Source organism: Lynx canadensis, chromosome D1 (assembly GCF_007474595.2).
Source record: "Lynx canadensis isolate LIC74 chromosome D1, mLynCan4.pri.v2, whole genome shotgun sequence".
Taxonomy (NCBI): Eukaryota; Metazoa; Chordata; class Mammalia; order Carnivora; family Felidae; genus Lynx; species Lynx canadensis.
The window spans coordinates 45,898,936-45,921,823 of NC_044312.2; the positions used below are offsets into that span (position 1 = coordinate 45,898,936).

Below are 22,888 nucleotides of genomic sequence, written 5' to 3' on the forward strand. Positions count from 1 at the left end.
GCTACTGAATAACAGCATATATTCTAAAATTAAAGTTAAAACTCTGGTATTTTACTGACTCCTCTACAAAAATACAATTCCTGGGACAGAAAAGAAGACACTTTAATCTATTGAAGGTATAATGGGTAAAATACATACCAAGAAATTACATCATGGGTCATAAAGAATAACTACCAAATGTTGTATTTATAATGCCTTAAAAACAGTGTTAAACTGAATAATGGAATGCATTTTTAAATGGCAAAAATAAAGCACAATTCAAATAGAAATTGAATGTCAAAAACAAAACTATTTACAGATATTATCAGCCTGGATATTAGAGAACCTCAGTGATAGAAACCAAAGAAATTCATTCAGCTATTCAAATAGGACTACTGTGTGACAAAACCATGCTAGGAACACAAAAAGCAAAAAGTAAAATTAATAATTTCTGTCCCACTGGAGCCCATTAAAGAAAAAAAAAAAGCCCTGAAGAACAAAACAAACATTAAGAATCTAGTCTACTACAAGTTGGTACCACAATATTGGAACAAGTTCCTGTACCAAGGATTGCAGAAGTTTGTCACAAAAATATTTCATAAAGAATATCATGTTATGAGTCTTCATGACTTATCTTTTAAATTTAAATTTAGATTGAAAACATATTTTAGTGTTTTTTGTATGTAACCTCAGAATTTAAAAAAATTTTCAAGATTAAAACAAACAAAATAAGCTCTGAACTAATTTAGTGAGGATATTTAAAAATCAAGACATGAGATCTAAGTATTTATCGAGTACATACACAACATAAACAGAATATGAATTGCAATATGGTATGATAAGATACAGTTAGAGATCCTGAAGAATCATTAAGTGTTAGTAATACTATACAAAGTGCCTTAGGAGTTTATCAAAGAGTGAGTTTAACATAGGAGTGTGCAGCAGTTTCATTGAGAAAGGGATATGAGCTATATTTGGAAAAATAGCAGAATTTTTACAAGCCACAGGGAAAAAATATTTTTCCATCACAATGAAACAACGTATCAAAAGAGGAAAAGTTAAAACAGCATAATTAGGGAATGAGGAAGGGATTGTAAGGAAGGGCAACACTGACTTGAAAGAAGACTAGAGAACTGTATTCACTCCCCACCATCCCGGACATAACACTTTTCCTAAGGTCAGTGATCAATAAATCCAACGGACTTGTCTCAGTGCTCTTCTTACTCCACCCCTTTGAAGACCCTGAAAATCACCATCTCCTGTTGCATTCAATTAAACAACTTGTTAATAAGAACTATGCCATACACAGCAAAAACGATGACTAAGATCGAATCCCTGACTTCTAGGCATGTAAAATCTTGATAGGGAAATAGACACATAAACTAGAATATGGCAAATGCTAGACTAGAGGAAAAAGAAACTGCTATAGAAATACACATTAGGAAATGACTAAAAGGAAATGGGACTGGGAAGGTGATGATGTCTAGAAGATATCACTGAACTTTCTAAGACAGATCTTAACAAATAGGTAGAATTTTGATAAAAGAAGTTGCTATAGTTTCCATAACAATGAATTCTTTTCATCCTCTCATTATATCTCTAAATGTTTTTTCCTTCATTAGCATTTCTTCAGATCACTACTCATTCTACATATGCTCTCTTTCCAATGGCATCATCTATCATCTCAAAGTAGGAATTCCTATTATAACTCCAACCTCTTCCCTAAATTCTTAATACATCCTTCAAATATCTATTGGACGTATCAATAAATATGTAACACAGGCATCAAAAAACTCAACACATCCGAAGCAGAACTCACTATATTTCACACAAAAAAAATGGTTTAACCTCTGAGTTTCCCACCTTATCTCAACCACCCAATTACTTACGAACAAAATCTGTCTGTCACAATCACTCCCTGATCCTCAAGCATCTCATTGGTTCTAATGGTCTCCCAGTATCTTCAGGTTTGAAAATGTAATGTCTCTTGCATTTTAGACTTAACAATGGGCAGAATATGGCACTATGTTAAATATTCAAATAGTTACAGAAAAAAATCTTCTCTGTTCCTGGAAAGGAAGAAACAAAACTATCCCTGTCTGTAGATAATCTGATTGTCTACACAATATCCCAAGCAACATATAAAATCAAACAAACAAACAAACTAAACCCAATCTCCTAGAATAAGGCAGTTCAGCAAGGGCACAGGATACAGATAAACCTAAAAAAAATTATTTGTATTTCTATATAAAAGCAATCAACACATGGATGCAAAAATTAAAAATACAGTAGCATTAATAAATCCTCAAAAAAAAAAATACATAGGGGAAAAATCTACCTGTATAGGACATATACACTGCAAACTACACAATGCTGACGAAAGAAAGCAAAGGTATAAATAAATGCTTCTGGACCAAAAGACTCAGCATGTCAATTCTCCCCAAAGTGACACAATTTCTATCACAATCTCAGAAAGATTTTTGCAGACAGGTATAGACAAGATTATCCTGAAATAGATACAAAAAGCGAAGAGATTATAAGAGCTAAAACAACTTTGAAAAAGAGAATCAAGTGAGAAGAATCAGTCCACTCAATTTTAAGATTTACTATGTTGATAGAGTAATCAGGCTTTATGATATTGGCAGAGAAATAAACAAATAGGTTAATGAAATAAAACAGAGAACCAAACCATAAGAGACACTTAAAAACTGAGAATAAACTGAGGGTTGATAGGGGATGGAGGGGAGGGGAAAGTGGGTGTTGGGCATTGAGGAGGGCACCTATTGGGATGAGCACTGGGTGTTGTATGGAAACCAATTTGACAATAAATTTCATATTAAAAAAATAATAAATAAATAAATAAATAAATAAATAAATAAATAAATATTAAAAAAGCAAAAACAAACAAACAAAAAAGAAATAGAACCATGCAAATACTTCCAACTAAAAGACAGCCTTTTCAACAAATGGTGCTAGAGTAAGTGGATATCCACAGACCCAGAAAATTTTAAGTAAAAGTTAAAAAATAACCTTAACCAAAGTCTCACACTTCACACAAAATTTAATTCAAAATGGATCACTGACATAAATATAAAAAAACTACAACATTTTAGGGGAAAAAAATCAGACAAAATCTTAGGGATTTAAGGCTAGGCAAAGAGTTCTTAGACATGAGACCAAAAACACAATTCATAAAAGGATAAACTGTAGGGGTGCCTGGGTGGTTCAGTTGGTTAAGCATCTGACTTTTAATCTCAGATCAGGTCTTAATCTCAGGGTCATGAGTTCAAGCCCTGTGTTGGGCTACACACTGGGCATTAAGCCTACTTTTAAAAAAATTTTTTAAAGAAAAGGGAAAACTGTAAATTACACTTCAGAATTAAAACTTTTTCTCTTTAAAAAACTTGTTCAGAAGATAAAAAGACTAGATACAGACTGGGAGAAAATACTTGTAAACTACATATCCAGCAAAGGACGATATAGTATCTGGAATATATAAGGAATTCTCACAACTCAATGGTAAAAAATTAATATAATTAAAAAGTGGCCAAGATATGAATAGACATTTCACTGAAGATGTGCAAATGGCAAATAAGCACACTAGCCATTAAGGAAATGCAAATTAAAACCCACAAATGAGCTATCACTATACAACCATCAGAACTGGCTGAAATTAAAAAATAAGGGAAACACCAATTTCTGGCAAGAAAGAGAAACTGGATCACTTGTGCATTTCTAGAGAGAATGTCAAATGGTAGAGTCATTCTAGAAAGCAGTTTGACAGTTTCTTGAAAAAATAAATAAAGACACACAACTATCATATGACCAAGCAACTGTAGTCCAGGATGTTTATCCTAAAGAAATGAAAACGTATGTTAATACAAAATCTATGCACAAATGTTTACGGCAGCTTTTCCATAGAATAGTCAAAAACCAGAAACCACCCATATGTTTTTCAAGAGGTGAATGGTTTAAAAAATAGTGGAGTATCCTTTTCAGCAATGAAAAAGAATAAATGAATGATATGTAAAACAATGTTGATGAATCTCCCGAGAAATATGCTGAGTAAAAAAGGCCAATCCCTAAACACTGCATAATGCATGATCTCATTTACATGACATCCTTGAAATGACAGAACCATAGACATGAAGAATAAAGTAATGGTGGCCAGGGGTTAGGAGGAGGTGGCATATGGGAGGAAAGTGGGTATTGTTATAAAAGGGCAACAGGAGATCCTTTTGAAGATGGAAATCTTCTATATCTTGACTATATCAATAGCAGGGTTTGGGTTGTGATATTTATTTACTATCATTTTGTAAAATGATACCATCAGCAGACACCAGATAAAAAGTACAAGGAATCTCTCCACTATTTCTTACAACTGCCTAAGAATCTACAATCATCTCAAAATAAAAAGTTCAATTAAAAAAAAGTAGGGGCACTTAGGTGGCCCAGTCAGTTAAGCATCCAACTCTTGATCTCGGCTCAGGTCATGATCTCACAATTCATGAGTTCAAGCTCCACATGGGCCTCTGCACTGACAGCATGGAGCCTGCTTAGAATTGTTTCTCCCTCACAAACTGAGGGTTGATGGGGGGTGAGAGGGAGGGGAGGATGGGTGATGGATATTGAGGAGGGCACCTTTTGGGATGAGCACTGGGTGTTGTATGGAAACCAATTTGACAATAAATTTCATATATTGAAAAAATAAATAAATAAATAAATAAATAAATAAATAAATAATTGTTTCTCCCTCTCTCTCTGCCCCTACCCCACTTGTGCTCTCTCGTTCCCTCTCAAAAAAATAAGTAAACTTAAAAAAAAAAAAAAGCAGTCATCCACGTGGCCAATAGGAAATGAAACATGCTCATCACTATTACTCATCATTGCACAAAGAAATACCACTACATACAAACCAGAATGACTAAAATAAAAAGAACGGATAAAGCAAAGTACTGATGGGAATGAAAAAACTATCTGTAATTACAAATACCGCCAAAAACTAAATGCCCATTACCAGTAAAGTGGATAAATTGTACATATTTGCAATATTGGTATACCAAACTGTACAGCCTATTGTAAGAAACAGGGGAAATCTTACACAAAACGTGAAAACAACCTAGGACCTTATCATCACTGTGCTCTAACCCAGAGATTCCAACCAGGGTTTACAAATGGCCAAAATACTGATCCTCTCAACAGTCTGGGTAGTCAGGCCTAGGGTAACAGAGCACAGCAATAAATATTTCAGTGTTCCCTAGTGTGCCACACAATTATTATCATTTTCTAGGTACACCATACATGCTACAGCATAAAAAAAAAAAGGTTAGGAAACACTGATCTCACCAAATAACATAACAGCAATCGTACACACCATGTAGAAAGAGCACATGCACATATCTATAAAATCACTATCCAAAATCATCAGACACCTTCAGAAACATATTTTTATAGCAAAAATGTTGCAATGTTCATAAGAATTGACCAAGAAATTCCACATTAATCTCTTATGAATTTTCCAAATATGCTTACAAAAATTTAGCTAAATACAGATACATAATAGTACTACGATTAAAATATAAACTTATTTGTCAAAGTGTTATAATCTTGTTTTAGAAGACCACTTAATGACCAGGGAAAAATAAATCAAAACATATAAATTGAAAATGCAAACTACAAAACAGTATTTTTTAATGAACATACAGAACAAATACGAGAATGTTATTCATTGTTATCTCTGATCATGGCAACATATTATTTTAATCTTCTTTTTGTTTTGGGGTATTTTCCAGAAATTCTACAATAAACACATGATACATGTGTAAAACTGGTAGGAGACAAACAAGTAGGAGAAAATGGGGATTATTACAGAAGAAAGAATCTGAATGAGAGACAGAAATAAATACCCTAATAGAGTACAAAATAATCATATGATAAGATTTTTAACTTTAGCTCTACAACTAACAATTGCTATGAAGGATCCTTGTTTAGATATAATTCTTTAGATTTCAGTTTCTTCAGTTATTAAAGAAATTGAATTAAATGACACAGGAGCGACACCCAGATAGCAAACCAGCAGATTCCAGCATTCATCCCCTGCAGAAATGTCAATTTGAACAACTATCCATGCATGAAAATACCTTCACAAAAGCTAAGGATTCCAGGTGAGAGATTACAGCACTTCGATGGAACACAGAAATAATAAAACACACACTGAAAAGGGTAAGAAAGAGCATCTCATGTATGTTACCCAGCCTCCAAGTCCAGGCATCCCAGGGTGGAGACAGACACTCACCCCATGAAAGAAGAGTGAAATGAGCACCCAACTTCACCATTAGTGTGTGAGCCAGCCCACACAAACTAGGGACTCAAGCTCAAGGCCCATCCCAGCACCAGGCTATCTCCTAAGAAGCCAGGCTCCAGTCTTACTCTAGGCCTAACACCAAATTCCAAGCCATCAGGACTGCTCCCTTATGGGACCAAGCACATGGCCTATACCAGTGAACCTAGGCTCTAGACCTACCCCTAAACACCAGCCCAGCCAGCCAGAAGACTTCAACAGCAAGCCCATGCACAGACTTCACCAAAAAACCTACCCAAAATCTCTGGCCAGTCTACAGGACGAAGGGCTTGCACTACAGGAGCCAGAATTTGGACACTGTAAATGATGCCTGACACCTGGGTGGCTCAGTTGGTTAAGCATCTGAGTTTGGCTCACATCATGATCTCATGGTTCTTGAGTTCAAGCCCCACATCAGGTTCCATGCTGACAGCTAAGTGCCTGGACAGACACATGAAAAGATGCTCATCGTCATTTATCATCAGGGCAATTCAAACCAAAACTACAATGTGGGGGCACCTGGGTAGCTCAGTCAGTTGAGCATCCAACTTCAGCTCAAGTCATGATCTCATGGTTCATGAGATCAAGCCCTACATCAGGCTTGCTGCTGTCAGCGCAGAACCTACTTCAGATACTTTGTCCCCCACGCTCTGCCCCTCCCCCACTCAAGCACACTCTTTCTTCCCCAAAAATAAATAGCCATTAAAAAAAAGAAAAGGGGGGGGGGCGCCTGGGTGGCTCAGTCAGTTAAGCGTCGGACTTCGGCTCAGGTCATGATCTCACGGTCCGTGAGTTCGAGCCCCGCGTCGGGCTCTGTGCTGACCACTCAGAGCCTGGAGCCTGTTTCAGATTCTGTGTCTCCCTCTCTCTCTGACCCTCCCCCGTTCATGCTCTGTCTCCCTCTGTCTCAAAAATAAATAAACGTAAAAAAAAAAAAAAAAAAAAAAAAAAAAAGCTACAATGTGATATCACCTAACACCTGTCAGAATAGCCGGAATCAACAACACAAGAAATATCAGTCATTGGCGAGGATATGAGGAAAAAGGAACCCTCTTGCACTGCTGATGGAAATGCACTGGTGCAACCACTGTGTAAAATGGTATGGAGGTTCCCCAGAAAGTTAAAAATAGAACTACCCTATGATCCAGCAATTGCACTACTGGTATTTAATCAAAGAATACAAAAACACTAATTTGAGGGGATACATGCACCCCGATGTTTATAGAAGCATTATTTACAACAGCCAAGATATGGAAGCAGCCCAAGCATCTATCGATTGATGAATGGATAAAAAAGATGTGGAGGGAAATGGGTGGGGGACAGAATAGATGGGTGATAGGTATTAAAGAGGGTACTTGTTGTGACAAGCACTGGGTGCTATATGTAAGTATGAATCACTGAATTCTACTTCTGAAACCAATATTGTACTGTATGTTAACTAGTATTTAAATAAAAATTTGAAAAGAAAAAATTTATATATATAACTATGTGAAAGGCGATATGTGAATTAGTTTGACTGTAGTAATTATTTCATTTGTATATACATCAATTATGTTGAAAATTAATATGTATATCAAAACATCCTGTTGAAAGATAAAAATTAACCGTCAACACTAAAAACAAATGACACAAAGAGTTCTTTATTTCCCCACTTTTAAAACTGCATCTTTTTTTTAAATAAATGGTACTGGAGGAACTTGGTATCTGTGTAGAACAAAACATTAACCTTGACCTCTGCCTCATACTATACACAAAACTTAATATGAGATGGATCATAGACTTAAATTGGAAAATTATAAACAGTAAAGTATCTAAAAGGAAATACAGGCAAGTATCTTTATGAAAATTCCAAAGTCAAAAAACAGAGGCAGCATTAAGGATAGGCCATGGAGAAAAAATAAAATAAAAAGGATAGTCCATAAAGGGCAAATATGGTAACCAACCTGACTAACACAATGGCTACAGACTGACGTGTGATGCAAAATTATAATTATGAGCCCCCAATTTAGGAGTTTCTCTTTATAAAAATATCATTATTAAACATCTCTCAGACCTATATGCATTTAATCTTATTCATTTACATTCCCTTGTCTGTTTCCCCATTCAATTAGTGCAGCACATTTATCACAGAGATGGCAGACTACTATTTGAATTATAGCCTATGGCCATGGACTAGAACAAAGCTAACTGGCCCTCCTCGAAACAGCTAACCCCATGATCTTAGCCTTATTAGTACCAAAGTCCAATTCAGCAGTCTTTCTTGGCCCCAGAGTTTGATCACTAAATCTTCTAGAAGACTATTTCTAGAGGGACTGACAAACCTAGTTCCTTTGGAAAATAAGAAGTGAGAATTCTTCACAATAAGAAAGAGTTGGTGGGTGCCTGGGTGGCTCAGTCAGTTAAGCATCAGACTCTTGATCTCAGCTCAGGTCACGATATCACAGTTCGTGGATTCAGCCCTGCTTGCAATTCTGTCTCTCCCTCTCTCTGACCCTCCCCTGCTCTGACTATTCTAAATGAGGACAAATAACACTTATCCATAGTGCATGTTACAAATAGAAATGTATGATTTATTATCTCCTATAGGAGTTTAGGCTGTCCATCCTGGAAAAAAAATACAAAAATATAGGGGAAACACAACTGAGATGTATAAATAACATAACAGGATATTCATAAATTTGGTATATACATATACCAGTGTCCTAACCTCGGGGGAAGACTAAGGCTCGATGATGGCTCCAGAGGGAGAAATTACGTTCTCAGTCTACAAAAGTAAAAAATGAAAGACAATGGAAACACAACATTAATATACCACTAAATCAGCAAGTAAAAAGAACTAATCCTAATAGAAGAAAGTAGCATCCACTACTTGTGCAGCAAACTTTACTCTTTTCTTTCTTCCAACATGTCAGTACTTTTTAAATAAATGAGATGACAAATATACTCTGTAGAGTAACTGGCACATAGTAGACACTTAAAAATGTTAGTTTCCTTCACTCAGCACAATCACTCCCCGTCCCAACCCAAGTTCCTCTTTGTGTTGTGCAAGTTTTAAGTAATGTGCAGAGATTTCTGCCTGTGGTAATTAAGATGTTTGAAAAAATAAATGGCAATTAAGAACTCAGCTATACTTCATGGCCTCATCCTGCCTTCTCTTATAGCAGGATTTTCAGGGAGCCCTGTTGCTCAACTATAGATCCTAACAGTTAAAATCAGAAAGAGAGAAGACTGGTTCACTCTTGCTCTAACTAAAACCTATTGTGCTTATTTCTTATCTCACTTTCTTCAGTCACTGAGGAAGACATTTGGCAATGACAGGAACATTCCAACCACCAGACCAGAAAAGCACTGATAGCAACAGAATGTCTAGAAAACTACACACCCACACATCCCTTTCGCTGCTCATGGTCACTGCTGAACACATGCCAACCCTAACCCATGATCACGTGTTCTCTGCCTGCTCTCAAGGCCATATCCCCCCAACCTCTCTCTACAAATCTCTAAGTGTGGGCAGAGAGGTCAGTTGTTAAGGTTTGAGCCTAACACCTTCTCCTGTCTACTGCCAGCACCCAAAATAATTTCTCCCTTTCTCTTTTCCAAACCCTCATCTCTTGAGTTACTGGCTTCTCCTGCCAAGAGTTTATCCGAGTTTGTTGCACAACAGTGTTGGCAAAACCTACCAGGAGCTGTCCTCTCCATCTGTCCAGCCCCTTCAGGATTCCCAGGATAGAATAGTTCACCTGGGCAGCACAGCAGGGCTTCCCCATTCACTTCCTGGGGTAGCAATTGAAGTAGATTAGATCCATCAGTAACAGAATCAGTAGATATCAGGAGTATTCACTATAACCTAATTATTACATGGTCAGGAAAGAGCTACACTGCATTATTCAGGGAAGTTACCTGGTCCTTATGAGAATCAAAACTAAACCACATTTTTATAGCACCACCAGCTTCAAAATAAAAACAAAACTTCAAAGACCAGAACTAGAGTAGGATATTCATCTAGGGTCAAAAGACTGCCTACATCTTTCCTCTAACAAATTTCAAAATCTTTTATAAAAATAAGACCACAGGGTGCCTGGGTGGCTCAGACAGTTAAGCATCCGACATTGGCTCAGGTCATGATCTCATAGTTGGTGAGTTCGAGCCCCACTTCAGGTTATGCTGACTGCTCAGAGCCTGGAGCCTGCTTCGGATTCTGTTTCTGCCTCTCTCTCTCTGCCCCTCCCCACTTGTGCTCTGTCTCCCTCTCTCTCTCAAAAATAAACATTTAAATAAATAGATAGATAAATAAATAAAGAAATAAAGAAATAAGAAAGATTCATTTTGGGGCCCCTGGGTGGCTCAGTCAGTTAAGTGTCCAATTTCACCTCAGGTCATGATTTCATGGATCGTGAGTTCAAGCCCTGTGTTGGGCTCTGTGCTGACAGCTTAGAGCCTGGAGCCTACTTTGGATTCTGTGTCTCCCTCTCTCTCTGCCCCTCCCTTTGCTCTTGCTCTTTTTCTCAAAATAAATAAACCTTAAGAAAAATTTAAAAATAATAAGACCCATTTTTTAAAATATTTAGCATAATAAAGGAGGTAGAATTACTTTACTGTAACAAATAAATTTATGCTGCATGTGCTGGCTAATTATGTGTCAATTTGACTGGACCACAGGATGCCCAGACATTTATTTGATCAAACATTATTCTGGGTGTGTCTGTGAAGGTGTTTCTAGTGAAGATTAACATTTTCAGTAGACTAAGTAAAGCAGATTGCCCTTCCTAAGGTGGATGGGTCTCATCCAATGAATTGAAGACCTGACAAAAACAAAACAGCTGAGTAAAGGAAATTCCCTTGCCTGCCTGCCTTCAAGCTGGGACATTAGCCTTTTCCCTGCTTTTAGACTCAGAATGAAACATCCCCTCCTCTTGGGTCTTATTAAGCCTGAGGGCTTTCAGACTGGAACTTATACCACTGGCTCTCCTGTGTCTCCAACTTCCAACTATAGATCTTGGGACTTCTCGGCCTCCATAACTGTGTGAGCCAATTCCTTTTAATAAGTCTCTTTGTGTGTGTGGTGTGTGTGTGTGTGTGTGTGTGTGTGTGTACATACACACATACATACCCCTTTTGGTTCTACGTCTCTGGAAAACCCCAACAAATACACTACATTTAAATTGCTTCTAACATCTTCATTTTTTTTTCAAATATATTTTTTAAAGTTTATTTACTTAGAGAGAGAGTATGCAGAAGCAGGGAGGAGGCAGAGAGAGAGGGAGAGAGAGAATCCCAAGCAGGCTCCAGGCTGTCAGCGCAGAGTCCAAAGTGGGGCTCAAACCCATGAACTGCAAGACCATGACCTGAGCTGAGATCAAAAATCGAACACTTAACTGACTCTGCCACCCCAGTGCTCCGCCCCCAACATCTTTGCTTTTAGGGTTAAAACTATAAACTACAGGGGCTCCTGGGTGGCTCAGTGGGTTGAGCATCTCTTGATTTCATCTCAGGTCATGATCCCTTGGTTATAGGATTCAGCCCTGCATCAGCTTCACATGGAGCCTGCTTGAGATTATCTCCCTCTCCTCTGTCCCTCCCTCGCTTCCTCTCTCTCTCTCTCTCTCTCTCTCAAAATAAACTTTAAAAAAAATTTAAATAAAGACAAACTTGAAAGTATACTTTAAATATAATATTGAGACAAAATATGATCAAGAACAAGGTTCAGATTGAGCCTTATGTAAATTATACCCATGTTCCAAATCAAGTAATATTAGTATTTTTGGTAATGTAGGGGTAGGGAGTCTTAAGAACACACACCTGTTCTCCACCTACTGAGAATATACACCTGTTACTTCCACCTAATACTGTAATCTTAAACCAAAACATTTTTCATACCCTGCCATCTTCTAGATACTTAAGCACAAATATCATGGACTCTAATATGAAATACCTTAATTAATGAAGAAAACTTCTAATAATACACTTCTTATTGAAGAACTTTATTCAGATGAAAAACAAAGTATGCCCATATATTCCAATCTCTCCAATAATATTGGGTATACTGAATTGAATCCTTAAAATAGAATTAAAGAGTTCAAGCCAGAAAAATAGGGACAACTTCAGCAAGAAATCACAGATATCAGGGAATCATGCAGACTGAAAAATACCAAACTGCTTCATCATTGGTTGATATACAAAATTCCATTAACAGAAAACAAAGCCATTCTCCAAAACTGCACTTGTACTGATATATTTGCTAAAACTCACTCATACTGAAGCCTAATAATTAGCAACTATGTGATAGATCTAACACCTCTTATTATTTTTTAATGGGGATAACCCTAATCATCTACCTGAACCAGAAAAGAAACTTAACCACTAATTTAACTATGAGAAAAAAAGAAAAGAGCACAGAAGAAGAAAGCTTTAAAAAGATGCTTAACTTCCTAGATCCCATAATTTTGTCTTAAACATCCTTGATTTACCTTTAGATGAGTGAAGACAAACAGGTTAAAACAGCTTTTCTAACATTTGTAACAGACATTTGTAATCCTTTGTAACTGAAAACTCCTGACTACTTTGATTTAAAATATACATTTTATACGAAAGGAGGTTCAATTTCAGCAAATCTAGTAATCAAGGTGTTATGTACGGTCTGAGATACCTTATAACTGCCTTTGGTTTCAAGTTTAAACAAGAGCCAAAGTCAAAAGGAAAGAAATCAAAATCCTGGCCAGGATATTGGATTTAAGAAATCATTAAATACTCTCTATAAAGTAATTGCTTCTTTTTCTCTCAATTTCCTCATGGTAAAATTTGGGTTTTGTGCCGTAAGTGGTAAACCTAATATACACGTACTTAATATATATTCATATATTCACTGTGTCTCTTCATTGGGAAAGCCCTCCCAAACCTACCATACCAGAATGGGTCCTCTTGTAACACCCTCTAGTAACCCCCTGTACCTCTTAACAGCACTTACCACAGTTTAAATAATTTTCTTGTCTATTCAAGTTTATCTTTCCCCTTAACTGTAATGTCCAAGTACATCTTGTTCCCCCACCACTGTATTTCTGACTCACTGTAGGCAATCTGTAACATGTGAAGAATGAAACAAAGGTAGGAGAGTGGGAGGAAATAAGTTTCAGTAAATACAGTTACATTAACACTCCATGGGCTCCAAATGGAACTATGAGCACACTCTGAAATTCACTCTGATCCTGATTAATGTGAGAGTTTCTGAGACACAGGTCTGAAAAAAAATGGTCCCATGTCTACTTTCTTCAAGGTTTAGAAATCGCTAATGATGGGAACAGGCCTTCTTCCACCACTGCCAAAAGATACAAAGGTATCTCTGAGGCAACTCCCAAAATGGATTAATCGCAATCCACACTGCCAAGATAGAGCTAGAATCAATAAACCAGTGCAACCTGACACATGTAGTAAGTCAAAAGACTATACAAAATAAATGGTAGTAAGTTGAAAACACTGTAAATTCAGCATTCTGAATTTAAGAATTCAGAAACTGCTCAAATATATTTGAGCTAGCATTCTTGAGCTAGCTAGATACTTGATCTAGCATTCTTCCTTCCTTTCACACTTCTTTTCACATGTAAGTTCATTTTACTGAATATTTTCCAATGCAGCTAAAAGCTAAATTACTTAAAATCTTCTTTCATTCACTTCAATTATTGATTCTCCTCAGGTATAATCATGAGGAAAGAGAGTACCATATACAGTTTGTAATACCAATTGACAATACTAATTTAATTCACCAATAAATCAGGCTCATTAAGGAATACACTTTAACTATACTCTTAGTTTCCCAAGATGAAACATATTAAACATGAAGGAAAACATTAAAAAATTCAAATGACAACACTCTTTGAGAGAAGATCAATTAATAGAAAAAAAAAAGCTAAGATTAATGATAAACCAACAGACAATTTTAAAGTTTGACCTTGTATCAACAGAGATTCAAACAAATCTTTAACATGATACTACGTTATGATGAAATAGTTTAAGGCCCCTAATCATCAAAAGCATCAACTAATATTATGCATTACTATGTGGCTACTACAGTCTCAGGGATATAAACATTTTCACAACATCATACTATACACATATTGCAAGAAATTGTACCAATATGTTTTGAAAAAACTCTCCAAAACCTTTTTATTTAGCTTTTTGTTAAGCAGTCACTTCAATTAACTCCCCTTCCCTAATTATCACCTAACACAGTACCTGGTAGATAGTCAATTAACATTTGATGAACAGATTATAAATCTATCATCAAAGTCCTACCACATTTTTTTATCACTATCACAGCTCACCAACATAGATTAATTGGATATAAGTCTGTGCTTCAGTCTTTTAATCCAGGTTGTCTTGTCATAGTCAATAAAAGAAATTACTTATATGTATATTGCTTATGCACAAATATAAGGCAAGATTTCTTCCTCTCAAAGTCAAAACTCATAAAAAGAGGAAGCCACCTTGTATTAGTTTACTCCTTAGAAATGTTCATTTTTTGACACTCTGTTGTCCAATTTAACATATTCCTCAGAAATCAAGAGCTCTCTATTCTAAATAATAAAACTCAGGTTCAAAAATATAAAATAAATCATGAAACTGTATCTTGGTGGAGGTAAATAAAAGGGGGAAATGGTATGATATGCAATCAAACAAGCAACAGTGAGGTCACGTACGACTCTAGGCTATGGTAAAGCTTGCACATTAATCGAGTTGGAAAACCAATGGAGAGTTCTGAGCAGAAGAATAACAAGTACTGATTTATATTTCTAAAAAATATGAGATAGATATTTTACCCCCATTTTTTGATAAGAATATTGAGGTTCAAATATGTTAAGAACCTTGCTCAAGGTCACTAAGCTAATATGTGGCAGCACTGAGATTCAAGCCCACGCTCTTCCCACTTTTTAACACCTCCCAAAACTCCCTGCTCAAGATTTTTCTGCAACATTCTCTTTTTAACTTCTTCATACCTCTGACTGCTTCTTTCATATTTTTTCCTCTACTCCAAAAACAAACATTCTTCGGATTATCTTCTCTTTCTAAACTCTCTCCCTTATTGGCCTAAGGATCTCTCTTCCTTATTGACCTACCATAACTTCAACTCTCATCTATATTCTTATGACATCTTAACCTAAATCTCTAGCTCCATCTTCTCTCTAGAATAGCAACTCCACATTTCCCAATGCCTCCAGGTCATTCTCCACTCATAAATTACACTAGTAGCTAGAATTCAAAATGCCCCAAAGCAATCCACCCTATTTCACTGAAAATACTTTCTCCAAGGCACTACCTTCTACAAATCCCAATAAACAAGGCTTATAATTATATAGCATCATTTAATTTTTTCCCCTACTTTAAAAGTGAGTTACTAAATCTAATCGAATAATTCTATAAAGCACTGCCAGATTAAGCTTTCTGAAACAACCTCAAGCATACCACCCCCTGTTGGCAACTTTTAGTGATTGCCTACTATATCAAATAAAATCCAAATTCCATCTGCCATTCCCCAACACATACTATATCCTATTCTACCTGAACGTCTTAGTTTAAGCCATTCTTTCCCTTATCCATCACCTATTTCTACCTTTCCAGATCATATTTTTCCTTCAAGGACAGTAAAATGCCACCTTTCCCATTAAATTTCCCCTTATCTTCCATTCAAATGTAATCTACCTCTGATTTCTCAAACCATTTGCTCTGTACCTTATAGTATTATCTCAATGAATTTATGTTACAGGGTACTGCATGCCTTACCTCCCCTCCTGGACTATGAACTCAATATAAGAAATACATCCCATTCATTTTTTTTATTCTTTACCATACCACATGGCACACAGCTGCTGTAACAGCACGCTGCAAATAGCAGACTCAATAAATAACTGGTAAGTGAATAGGGGGTAAATATTCCAAACACCAATAGTCTTGGTTCAGATATTATAAAAACTAATCATCAAACCTCAGTATCCCCTTCATTAGTATATATTTTTAATCAATATTTATCAGTAAATAATAAAAAAAACATTTTAGAGTCCAAAGTTTATGACAAATATAATTTTCTAAGTAGTAAATAAGAGGTCTGGTTATTCAAAATAATCTGCATCACAGTGAATCAATTAGAGTTGGATATGAAGGCATTCTGATGAAAATTCTGTTATCACAGGAATTACCAGTATGGTTCTGGCCCTCTCACTCCTCCAGGTAGGTTCCTCTCTCTACCAAATGTATTCCCAGATAGAGGACTACTCCCTTTGACGTAAAAAGAATTTTCTAGCAACAATGCAAAAGTAAATAATGCCTACATTGAAAAATACATATTAAGGATTTGAAGGCTGTTTTAAGTTTTTTTCATCAACCAAACAACTGTTTTAATAAGAACCTACTGACTCAGAAACATGAACAATAATGGATCATAGTTATTTAGATCCTATATTCCAATACTTATTAATTTTTATCCCTGATCAATGATAACTAAAGAGGCAAACAATAGTAAACCAGATTTGGCCAGCTATACTGAGACAGCTGCTACAGGAAAGGGTGAGTTGAGGAGTGTTTAGTGTAATGTAACGCTTCAACTTTCAACTAAAAATGATGTGCTGGAAGGACAATTTGTACTCAACAGAGATCAATCAAATAAATCACATATTAGACACAAGTTTCAACAAGCTCAAAATGTCATGTTAATGAATAGGAAAAGTCATAATTCAATTGCTTATTTAAAAAAAAAAAGGACCAAATGACTGTTAAATCTCTAAAGATGTAATAACAAATTGTGTAAAAATTATCATATACTTATTGAATAGAAGGATAAAGTGAGTCCCTTACCCCTACCCCCTAAGCCAGGCCTCACACCAAAAAAAAGACAAATTCCAAGATCTCCAAAGGTCAAATAATCCAAACAGATATCTCAGGCACTTCATGACTTCAGTGTCTTTTTTTTTTCTTTTTTTAAGTAAAAGCAGAAACAAATGGTATATTATCAAAAACTTTGAAAAGTCTCACTGCTGGTCTCCTTTGCTGGTCTCGTTTTCTCTAGCAAACCCGCTCACCCACTGCCTTTACAAACTCAGACCACACTCCGTGCCAGAAGCACTTTACATATTATGCCGCATTTAATCTTCACAAAGACCTCTCAAGTTAAAATTTACCATTTCTCCAATACTGCAGACACAGAAATTGAGGCTTAGAGTGGTTAGGTAATTTGTCTGAGGTTACCCAGCTAGCAAGTAGAGAGCTACAATTCTAACATGGGCAGTCTGATCCAGGGTCCAGGATTCTGCCTCTAAGCCACACTAAAATACAGAAATCGGAACAGCTTCTTGGAAGTGGAATCAAACTTTGGAAGTGTTGTAGAATTACTATTTTTTCCATAAAATAAAACTGTGTAAGAACATTAAAAAAAAAAAAAAAAAAAAAGACCTAAGTCCACATTAACCAACTGATTTCTGCAGTCGGTGGTTTCCAGGTCTTTCACAACTAACTAGATTCTGCCCATAAGTTGTTTATTTCTAACAATTCCAACTCTTTTTAAATGTTTATTCAGTCTAGAGGTGATGAACTGATAATAGGTTAGATAACATGGCTCACAGTGAATAAACATTATGTGAACGTATTTGTACCCTGAAGAACAGTATAAACATCTAAAGGTCAGTGAAAAGGGAGGTCTGTAAATTATTCCTTCCAAAAGTGCAAAGAGTTGTACTCTGGAGTCAGCTACCTGTAAACGCCAGTATCCCAATCTGGAGGTCCTGAAGAAATCACCTGGTAAAAGCATAATTAAGAATAGTCTTAGGGGCACCTGATGGTTCAGTTGGTTAAGTGTCCAACTTCAGCTCAGCTCACAATCCCACAGCTCGTGAGTTTGAGCCCCATGTCAGGCTCTGTGCTGACAGCTCAGAGCCTGGAGCCTGCTTTGGATTCTGTGTCTCCCTCTCTCTCTGCCCCTCCCCCACTCAAGCTCTTCTCTCCCTCTCAAAAATAAATAAACATTAAAAAAAAGAAAGAAAGAAAAATGGTGTTAGGAGTGCCTGAGTGGCTCAGTCACTTAAGCAACTCTTGATTTTAGCTCAGATCAAGATCTCATAGTCATGAGATCTAGCCCGGGGCTCCATGCTAGGTGTGGAGCCTGCCAAAGATTCTCTCTCTTCCTCTCCATCTGCCCCTTCCCTGCTCTTGAAAGAAAGAAAGAAAGAAAGAAAGAAAGAAAGAAAGAAAGAAAAGAAGAAGGAGGAGGAAGGAAGGAAGGAAGGAAGGAAGGAAGGAAGGAAGGAAGGAAGGAAGGAAAAGAAAAGAAAGAAAGAAAGAAAAAGAAAGAAAGAAAGAAAGAAAGAAAGAAGGAAGAAGGAAGGAAAGAAAGAAAGAAAAGAGAAAGAAAAGAGAAGAGAAAGAAAGAAAGAAAGAAAGAAAGAAAGAAAGAAAGAAAGGAAGGAAGAAAAAGTCAGTCAGTCTTAGGGTCTTGGAACCACCTGAGTGAGTTAAGTGAGCAGGTTTTCCTTAAAGAAGGCACCTAAAAACCTGAACAACATAGAATCCATCCCCCTAAATGGGCAACTATGCATTCTAAATTTGTATTCTAAATTATGGGGGCACTAGCTTTCATTCATCTTAGTGGTGGCCTACAGTTAAAATAGTTCAACAACTGTTTCGTGCTGTTGTGTTGTTTGTGTGTATATATGTGTGTATTGTGTGGAAAGGGGTACCACTTGTTCTGAGTGTGTGGTAACAACTAACATTCTTTTGCACTGCCTTAGGCCTGCCAAATATCTCCTTACTCCTGACCTATTCATGAGTTCATTAATTCACATCTGTACTCATTCAGACATTTATTAAGCACTTACAGAAGTACTGTGCTAATTCTAAATACAAACCACCATCCTAACAGGACACTAAAGAGACAATATTCAAAGTGTGACTCTTGATCCAACAGCATCAATATTACCTGGGAGTCTGTTAGAAATGAGGAATCTCAGTCCCCATTCAGACCTACTAAATCAGAAACTCTCATTTTCATTTTCACATGATGGGAGAGGGGGCAGTGTCTTAACACATATTAATGTCTGGGTCTATATGATAAAAAGTGAAACTGACTTCTGCAAGCCCAGAGAAAGTTACCATATTCTTTGTTATCTCTGTAAGAAACAATCAGACTTTTCAAGAAGTACCACAGATATGGCCCTGACACACTTTCAAAAATATTAGGCTATAAATCCAAATTATTACTCAATGAGAAGTAAAAACTGATTATCCACTGAATATACAATAAAACTCTTAGGAAACATACAAAATATGATCTCTGCCTTCTTAAGACACATACTCCACTGGGCAAGAAAATGAGAGGATGAACTTTGATAGCCAAAGTAATACATCTCTAATATCAAGAACAAGGTTATTGGAAAAAAAAGATGCTGGTGAAAACATTTAAGCACAAACTTGTTTTAACAGTTCTCAGTGGTACATATATGTATTTACAAATATTCTCTACTAAAAACTCCAAACTTAAATTGCTTGGGTGACCTAAAGTCAGATCTTTTAATCACCTTCACTGATCCTGTCGAGAACCATCCTTTAAATTGGCACCCAAAATCTCAACCAGAGTCTACTCTGTGAACCTGCAAGAACATTTGCAAAACGATCAAGCCACAATACTGTCATCCCAAACTGAGACAAGATCTGAGCCCGCAGGGATTTGCTGTCAAATTTGCCCTTTAAAAAGGGGGATGAGGGTTAGAGAGGGAATTAGATGAGAAAAAACTGAGGGCCATTTCTCAACGTCTCGCTGACCTACAAACTCCTCTTCATCAGAAGGCGAGAGAAAGAAAAATTACTGCAGTTCCCTTAAGTCACAATTTTAAGTGTCCTAACTTAATTTTAAAGTTGGGAGCCCATCCTCTTCCCATCAACAGGCATTCGGATGACAGCTCAACATCAAGTTCTCCTCCCCCTTTTCCCGCCGAGTGTAGCATTTGGTATATCCGTCCCCTTGCGACCTCCCCCATCCCACCCACAACCCCCAAAACACTCTGGCCCCTCCGAATGAGAGCCCGACACAGAATGAGTCGCCCAGGCCGCTGGGAAGCACGACTGCGTCCCACGGCCCACCCTCCACACTAAACTCGCCGTGGGGGAAGGGCTGACGGATCTCACCAAGTACAGTGGGGCGTAAATCTTCAGGGACTCCTCCAGGGCGCCCCCGGTGATCTGCACGAAGGAGACCCCACAGGAAGGGTGCCAAGTGTGGCCGATCTCGTAGCAGTTATGAGGGATGGACTTGCTGAGAGCCGCCATGACGGAGTGCCGTGCGGACGGGCAGCAAGGGGGCGAGCCGAAGCTCGGGAGGCAGCTGGGCAAGAGGTAGCCGAGCGCGCGCCCGACCGCAGCCGACTCTCCGGGCTGGCTGCTGGAGGTGCAGAATAGAGGGGAAAGGTCACGCGAGCAGGGTTACTCTGGGCCAAAGTCCTCGGATGTTAAGCGCTCGGCGTATCGCAGCTCGAGGGGGCGGGGCGCGCACCGGGGAGGCGGGGAGAGGCGGAGCGTGCGCGCGCCCGGCCCTCGGAGCCCCGGGCCGTGCGGAGAGCGGAAAGCGTGAGAGCGCGACTCGGGGACGCGCCTGTCTCCCGACTGCCCACGTCAGCCCCTAGCTGGCCCGCGACGTCTGCGTCGGAAGAGCCCTGGTAGGTGACTTGGGTCACACTGTACTCGTCTCTGCCCTCTTCAAAGGCCTGCCAAGTAGAACGGAGGGCAGTGGAAGAAAGGGATAAAATGTCTTTGTTGGGAGCTAGCTGGTGGAGGAAGACGGTTGCCACGAGTCTGGACAGCCTTCCTCCTCAGAACTGCCACCTTCCCTTCCCTAGACTACCAATTAATAAATGGCTAAGGCTGCCTGCTGGTTGAGACCGCGCTGCTCCTGGTTGCTGGGCTTTCTATTCTGTGGTGTCTGAGAAGTTTGAAAAATCTATTAGCAAAGTTTGTACACTTCCTGTGTGGGAAAAGGGCAGTAGATCATTCTGTCCACTGAGCCACTGAGCGGTTCTTTCTGCAGCGCACATGACAATCATCGGCCAAATGGTGGACAGAGTAGAGGGGACAGTGGTCTTAGAACTCATACCCGATAGAGAGAGCTTGGCCATCAATTGGCAGAACAAGGGACCTGTGTGACCTATAAATCATATAACCCCTCTAAAATGTCAGTTTCCTCATCTATAATAACCCAGGTTCCTTGGAATCCTAAATTCTATAGCTTCTTAAAGCAGGAGCATACTGCCTTTAGAGGACTCCCGTTCTAATCAAGCCTTCATTCATTCTACAAAGCTTTACTGAGCACATACTATTTTCCTGGCACTGTTGTAAACTCTCCTTGATTCAGATGTGAACAGGAGAGACCAGGTTTTGACCCGCTCCTCCTCCCACTCCCACGGAGTCTGAGCCTGAGCTCCTGCTGCAGCCCCTGGTATTGGGGTTTCTGGAGTTACAAATGAACAACGATGTCAACAAAGTTGTTAATGATATGAAAGTAAGGAAATCTACACGAGATCAGAAAAAAGAAAGAAACTCGTTCTCTTCCGTTTATGCGATGGCAAAAGAAATCACTGTTAGAGAAAGCAAAGCAGATGTTGGTGGGTGACACTAGTGATATTGTAGAGGACCCCTACACATCTTTTGTGAAGTTGCTGTCTCTGAATGATTGCCAATTTGCTTTGTATAATGCACATTCAAAACAAGAGTCTAAGAAAGAAGACCTAGTATTTAAATTCTGGGGTCCTGAAAGTGCACTTTATAACACGAGATGATATATGCTATCTCTAAAGATGCCATTAAAAAGAAATTTACAGGGGCGCCTGGGTGGCGCAGTTGGTTAAGCGTCCAACTTCAGCCAGGTCACGATCTCGCACTCCGTGAGTTCGAGCCCAGCGTCGGGCTCTGGGCTGATGGCTCAGAGCCTGGAGCCTGTTTCCGATTCTGTGTCTCCCTCTCTCTCTGCCCCTCCCCGTTCATGCTCTGTCTCTCTCTGTCCCAAAAATAAATAAACGTTGAAAAAAATTAAAAAAAAAAGAAATTTACAGATATTAAACTTAAGTTGCAAGTAAACGGCTTGGATAATATTAAGGAGTATTCCTCACTTGGAGAGAAACAAAGGCAACATAGTGGTCCCACTTGAAGGAAACCCCTTATAAAATGACAAATACCATCTGGATGTTAGGGAACTTCCACTTCTCCAGCTCAGTCAACCGGCATAGTATGAGGTTTTGTTCTGTTTCTTGCCCTTCTCAATGGGCCCTTCCAAAACAATGAAAGAAAGAAATAGCATTCATTTAAGCAGCCTATCAGTGATTGCTGTTAGAATGTTTCATACTGTTACTTTTACATAGAATCCAAGGAATGCCATCCCATCATATTTTAGCCAAAACAACTGGTTATATATGCCGTCCTTGCAGCAAGTGCTACAATGAATGTGATTGTCAATGTGAATAATTTAGAATACTGCAAAGTGTAAGTTAATTGCATTGAGAGTAGTTTTCACCTGTCAGATGGTAAACTTTACTTAGTATTATTTATACT

The 22,888-nt window shown here is 38.1% G+C and overlaps 1 protein-coding gene and 1 pseudogene across 1 annotated transcript in view; one reads left to right on the plus strand and one right to left on the minus strand.

The window, feature by feature from the left end:
• TMEM135 (transmembrane protein 135) overlaps nucleotides 1-20,849 on the minus strand; it is a 256,119-nt gene extending 235,270 nt beyond the window's left edge. Inside the window, exon 1 of the mRNA XM_030331443.2 lies at nucleotides 20,477-20,849. Coding sequence (XP_030187303.1) covers nucleotides 20,477-20,617 — 141 coding nt within the window. The 5' untranslated portion in view covers nucleotides 20,618-20,849. The remainder of the gene's footprint in view (nucleotides 1-20,476) is intronic.
• Nucleotides 20,850-21,803: 954 nt separating this feature from the next.
• Nucleotides 21,804-22,503, plus strand: LOC115524801 (annotated as a pseudogene).
• The last annotated feature ends 385 nt before the right edge of the window (nucleotides 22,504-22,888 follow it).